At 48.8% G+C, this 5,766-nt stretch overlaps 1 protein-coding gene across 2 annotated transcripts; it reads right to left on the bottom strand.

Annotated features, from left to right (window-relative positions):
• Positions 1-1,343: 1,343 nt before the first annotated feature.
• Positions 1,344-3,941, bottom strand: FOXG1 (forkhead box G1). Of its 2 annotated transcripts, XM_007464671.1 has the most exons (2): positions 3,412-3,941; positions 1,344-3,372 (listed from the first exon to the last, which is right to left on the bottom strand). In XM_007464671.1, exons 1-2 carry the CDS (start codon positions 3,733-3,735, stop codon positions 2,284-2,286), a joined length of 1,413 nt encoding a protein of 470 aa, XP_007464733.1. In that variant the 5' UTR covers positions 3,736-3,941; the 3' UTR covers positions 1,344-2,283. The 2 variants fall into 2 exon arrangements, with proteins under 2 accessions (XP_007464733.1, XP_007464732.1); XM_007464670.1 differs by having other exon boundaries at positions 1,344-3,735.
• Between the last annotated feature and the right edge of the window lie 1,825 nt (positions 3,942-5,766).

Genomic DNA, 5,766 nt, shown 5'->3' with positions numbered 1-5,766 from the left:
TCCTCTTTCCCTTTCCTCCCTCTAGCTCTCTCTTCCTCTATCTCTCTATTCCACAGCCCACCCATCCCCATGTTCCAATATTAACTATTCTGTATTTCTATTTCAAATCTGTTTGAGTCAGCCTCCTTCTCTCCTAGGTTTTTTTTTTTCTCTCTCCTTTTCCTGACCAACTCTCTAAGTGTTTGCTGATAACATCTTGGGGACAGATTATTTTTCATTGGGCCCTTTGTAAGAAGTAGCCAGCTTATTGCATTACTGCAGAACACATTTCAGACTATACAATTGTAACAAACGAACAACTTGTCCTCCACGGACTCACCACAGGATCCAATTAGTTACTAAACCTTTTAGTTAGGTTTTCTAATTATTTTCTGGAGTCATAGCAATTGAACTGTTGAAACAATTCAAAAAAAATGTTTTCATTTTGCTTCAGGTTTATATATATGCATATATATGCATGCAAACGTATATTGCAAGTTAAAACAAAATTATGACTGTAAGCAAAAGGACAGATTTCTAGATAAAACTACACAGACATATTTAAAAGTGAATCAAATATATACCTCTATGATGTAAAAATGAAAGAAAAGGAGAGAGAGGCATTTTACTTCTTCTGAACATCTAGAATTGTAAATTGTTATAATTTAAAAATAAAATATAAACATTGATCTGCAAGTCATTACAACAGGTGATCACTTCAGCAAAATCTATATTGCAACTTCAGCACATCTTTATTAGAACTCTTTCATTGTGGGTAAACAGCCACAAAAATAAATGCTGACTTAGAAAGTATAAATACAAATATTTAAACAAAAATATTTGCAGCATTCATAGCGCAAATTGTACCTGAACTGAAGGGCTCTGTGTGTCTATATATATATATATATATATATATATATATATATATTACATATGTGTGCATTATATTCACTTCTATCTAACCATATACATATATTTATTTATAATTTGCCAAGTGCTATAAACAAGATACCTGAAACAAATATATAAAAAGCATTCTATCAACTGATTTGAAAATAAACACAAGGTAAATAGCTATGCACATAAAATAATCTCTTTTTGCTGTATATCTACAGAAACTTAAAAGATATCAGCTGAAAAGCCTATATTTTGTTTAAAGCTAGCGTTTATTAAACAGCCTGCTCCTTGTAAAATTTGACTCCACAATGGAAAAAATATTATTTTCATTTTAAAAGTCTTAGTTCAAATGAAAGGAGCAGTTTAAATTTTAGTTGGCTGAAAAAGCCTTTGAATTCCCTAGAACTTTTAATGGTCTTTCAAAAATTAGCTCTACTTAATAAAAGAGACAAAAGTATCAAGATATATATGAATTTAGCCTATTTTTTTATTTCTGTGTGTTCATAGTAAACATTTTTGTAAGTGACAAACACGGGCATATGACCACAGTATCACAATCAAGAAATTTTAAGACAACATTAACAATCACTCAAATTTATGCGGCATCTGCGCAACACAGGTTACATATTTGCAAGGTTTACCTATAAGTACAATAGGTATTAACATTTCACTACATTTAGAAAAAATAAAAGTGACCTGTTAGTGACCACATACATCAAAATATACACAACACAAACTGAAGGCAATCATTAATTTTGTCCCCTTCCGATTCTCCGATTCATTTGAATAGGCAGTGCTGCCAACTGAAACAACTTTCTTTTTTTTTTCTTTTTCTTTTTTTTTTAATACTTAGTATACCAAGTGCATTTTCTAGAACCCAATCTTTGGTCTAAAAGTAAACAAAAGAAAAAAAACAGTTCTTTTTTTAAAGGAAAACAAAACAATAAATGGCCAAAATAATTTCTTGGGTACCTTTACTACGAATGCTTCTTAAATACAAATTACAGTTTAACATTTTTAAACTCTCCCCATAATTTAGGTTGTTCTCAATGTCTGCAACCACCATAAAGATCCATGATAATTTATAATACTGCACACATGGAAATCTGGCGGCTCTTAAGGACAGACTTGTCAGGTTTGAATGAAATGGCAAAGCAGTCACTATTTAGATACACATTCTACTATAATTTTGACTTCCAAACCTTATATTCTACAATGTATTCTCCCCACATTGCACCTCGCTGACACTCCACACCTTGTTAGAATAATAAACAACCCTAAGACTGAACAAACGTACAGAAATGCGGGGGGGGGGGCTTAATAAAAAATACCTGGACTTATTTTGTAATTATCATTTACAATGCAAATGTGTGTAAAACGTTCACTTACAGTCTGGTCCCAGGGATGTTAATGTATTAAAGGGTTGGAAGAAGACCCCTGATTTTGATGTGTGAAATAATCAGACAGTCCCCCGGACAGTCCCGTCGTGAAACTTGGCAAAGAGGGTCTTAAAGACTCACAGGGCAGGGTCGAGGGGGCCTGCGGAGACGTGGACGAGGACGCGGCCCGGGCGCTCATGGACGTGCTGCTCTGCGAAGTCATTGACGGGTGCGGGACGTGGGGGAAAAAGTAACTGGTCTGGCCCGCGAGCAGGTTGACCGAGCAGGGGTTGAGGGAGTAGGTCCCGGAGCAGGGCACCGACAGGCCGCAGGGCACCGAGGCGGCGAGCGCGGCGGCCGTGAGGTGGTGCGTGGCGTACGGGATCTCCCCGTTGACCAGACGGTCCACGCTCAGGCCGTTGGCTGTGGAGAAGGAGTGGTTGTTGCCCAGCGAGTTCTGAGTCAACACGGAGCTGTAGGGCATGGGGTGGCTGGGGTAGGCCGACGTGGTGCCGTTGTAACTCAAAGTGCTGCTGGCGCGGGGGTGGTGCAGGGACAGGAAGGGCGACATGGGCCAGTAGAGGGAGCCGGCGCGGTCCATGAAGGTGAGGCCGGTGGAGGTGAGGCGCGCCCCGCGCTTGAAGGCCAGCTTGGCCCGCGACGTGGTGGAGCGGCGCCGCAGCTTGCCCGTGGTGCCGCCGATGAACACGTCGTCGCTCGAGGGGTCCAGCATCCAGTAGTTGCCCTTGCCCGGGTCGTCATAGTGGCGCGGCACCTTCACGAAGCACTTGTTGAGGGACAGGTTGTGGCGAATGGAGTTCTGCCAGCCCTGCTTGTTCTCGCGGTAGTAAGGGAAGTTCTTCATGATGAACTCGTAGATGCCATTGAGCGTGAGCCGCTTCTCGGGGCTCTGCCGGATGGCCATCATGATGAGCGCGTTGTAGCTGAACGGCGGCTTCTCGTATTTGCCGTTCTTCTTCTCGCCCTCCTTGCCCCCCTCCCCGTCCTTGCCGCCCTCGCCCGCCCCCTTCTTCTCCTCCCCCCCGGCGCCGGCGCCCTTCTCTTTCTCGTCCGGCCCGACGGGCGCCAGCTCCCCGGGCCCGCCGCCCGGCTCGCCCTTGCCGCCCAGCCCGTCCGCTTTGGCCCCGTCCAGGGCGGCGGCCGAGGGCGGCGGCGGCGGCGGCGGCGGGAGCAGCAGCTGCTGGGGGCCCTTGTCGTCGTCGGCGGCCGGGGCGCCCCGTGCGGGGGGCGGCGGCGGCGGTTGCTGCTGTGGCGGCGGCGGCGGCGGTTGCGGGGCGGGCGGCGGCGGGTGGTGGTGGTGGTGGTGGTGGTGGTGGTGGTGCTGGGGGTGGTGGCTGTTGTGGTGGCCGTGGCTCGCGTGGTGGTTGTCGTTCTGGACCGCCTCTGGCACCAGGCTGTTGATGCTGAACGAGGACTTGGGGATCATTTTCACCTCTTTCCTATCTCCCATGTCCAGCATCACCCAGTCGTCGGGGGGAGACGACGGCGGCGGCGGCGCGGGAGCGGGGCAGCGGAGCGGCGGGCGGCGGCGACCGTTGGGTGCCGAGCGGGGCGCGGGCTGCGCGGGCGGCGGCGGCGGCGGCACTGAGCGCTTCGGCAGCAGCGCAGTTGGACCGCAGGCTCCGGCGCTGGCAAGTCATGTAGCAAGAGCAGCAACCACCCCTCAGGAATTAGAAGAAAAAAAAAAAGGGGGGAAAGAAAAAAAATCTCAGAGGAATGCCTTGTCTTTTGTTTGAGTATGTGTAAGTGTTTTGGATTTTGGCCTTATACCCATTAGAATAGGCAAAGTATCCTGTCAGCATAAAGCCTATGATTTACTGGCCCCTCCATTTTTTATTCATTCATGTATTTTTGGTGAATTCTTCAATATATTTTTTTCTCCATCTCTCTCCTTGCCAGTCATACTGCTAACGAGGTCAACCCACCCCAGTTGGCAAACAAGGGAAGGACCTCGTAAACAACCTGACCTCAAAGACCCTGCATGAGTCTCAGCAGCACATCCCTTTCTACCGCAGTCAATTTAAGCCCGCATTTCTCATTCTTCTCTACAACTTAAGGATTTTGGGTAAAAACATTCAAGAAAAGGGTCCTACAACTTCACAAAATACCCTACATCAGATTTCAGTGTTTTCTTTCATTTGGGTTTGAAGGTCATCACATCAGGTAAATTTTCTCTGGAGCCTATGATATGGGACAGTCCGGCTCCCGCCCCCTCGGGCGCTCGCCTCCCCCTCTCCGCGGGCCTCGGCCTGGCGGCCGCGCGGAACCGCGTAGGGATACGCCGGTGGGAGCACGCTGCGCCGCAGCCCTTCTCTGCGCCCCCTCCACCCGTTCTACCCCGCGGGTGTGCTCAACCGAAATCCCCGTCTTAGGGCAAATATCTCACATTTCCGGCCTCCTTTTCATGTAGTGGGTCATTTTCGTTTGAGCGTCAATATTTGTCCTTATTGATTAAAGTTTGTATCCAATTTTATGTTTAAAAGCGGGGGCGGGGGCGGCGGTGGTGGAGAGAAGAGTGGGAGTGCAGGGAGAGGATGCAGGGAGAGGGCAGGAAATGGAGGAGGGAGAGGCGAGGCACTACTTTCCCGAGTCGGCCTTGCAGGCCCGGGTCCGGCATTTCGGAGCCCGTAGGAAAACTGTGCCCCTCGTAGGTAACACTCCTCCGAGGTTTCGGAGGGTTGGGGAGGGAAGGCACACCTCTGGCGTGGGAGGGAGGTCTCCTATACCTTGGGGGAGGAGGGTCCGGCAGAGGTTTGGAAATGAAGGGATGAGGAGGAGGAAGTGGGCTGGCGAGCGCGGGGCCAAACAGGGTTACTTACTCGGTTCCTGCGGCTCGGGCGGCGGCGAGCTCGGGCGCCGCCGGGAAGCCAGGCCTGAGGCTCCCGGCGCTGCGGCGGCGGGCGAGGGCGGCTCAGTGGTGGGCGCGTTTGATGACCTTCCGAAATGAGGGGTGCTCAGAGAGAAAACAATACCAAACAATCTCGAAATAAACCAGGTAACACATGCTCTCTGTGTGCGTCTCTTCCCCTTCTCTCCCGCTCCAGACCTTCGCTCATGCTCTGGGTGACTCGGTGCCGTTTTCTCTTCGCCGCTCCAGCTTCTCCTCAGCTTCTAATCCGAATTGGAAGCGAGTAGCCGCGAGCTATCACCCTGGAAATGTTTTCATTTTGCTTGTTGACATTGGAGGGAAAATAAGGGTGGGCGTCTATTTCTTTCTCTTTTTTTTTAAGCCTTCCTATTTTCACTCCCTCTTTTCTTTTTCTTTCCGTTTCTCAAATGCTTTTAATTTGTGCGGGACTTAATCCTGAAATAACCACATGCTTCAGCCGGCCCTTTCCCATCCTGAATGCTGCTGGAAGGAGCCTAGGAGCCTTGGGAACGTGGGTCCCACAATTCCAGCTTCTTGGGCTTTAGGACTGGGAAGGTTCGGTTGAGGGTTGAAGTGAGTGGGGAGATTGTGATTCGGGGGCTTTAAAGGGATCCCGTGGCC

Source organism: Lipotes vexillifer, unplaced genomic scaffold (assembly GCF_000442215.2).
Source record: "Lipotes vexillifer unplaced genomic scaffold, Lipotes_vexillifer_v1.1 scaffold1822, whole genome shotgun sequence".
NCBI lineage: Eukaryota > Metazoa > Chordata > Mammalia > Artiodactyla > Lipotidae > Lipotes > Lipotes vexillifer.
This window is presented reverse-complemented; position numbering and strand designations above follow the sequence as displayed.

Excerpts from the sequence above, each read along its gene's own strand:
- FOXG1 (XM_007464670.1), bottom strand. The coding sequence starts at position 3,735 with ATGCTGGACATGGGAGATAGGAAAGAGGTGAAAATGATCCCCAAGTCC.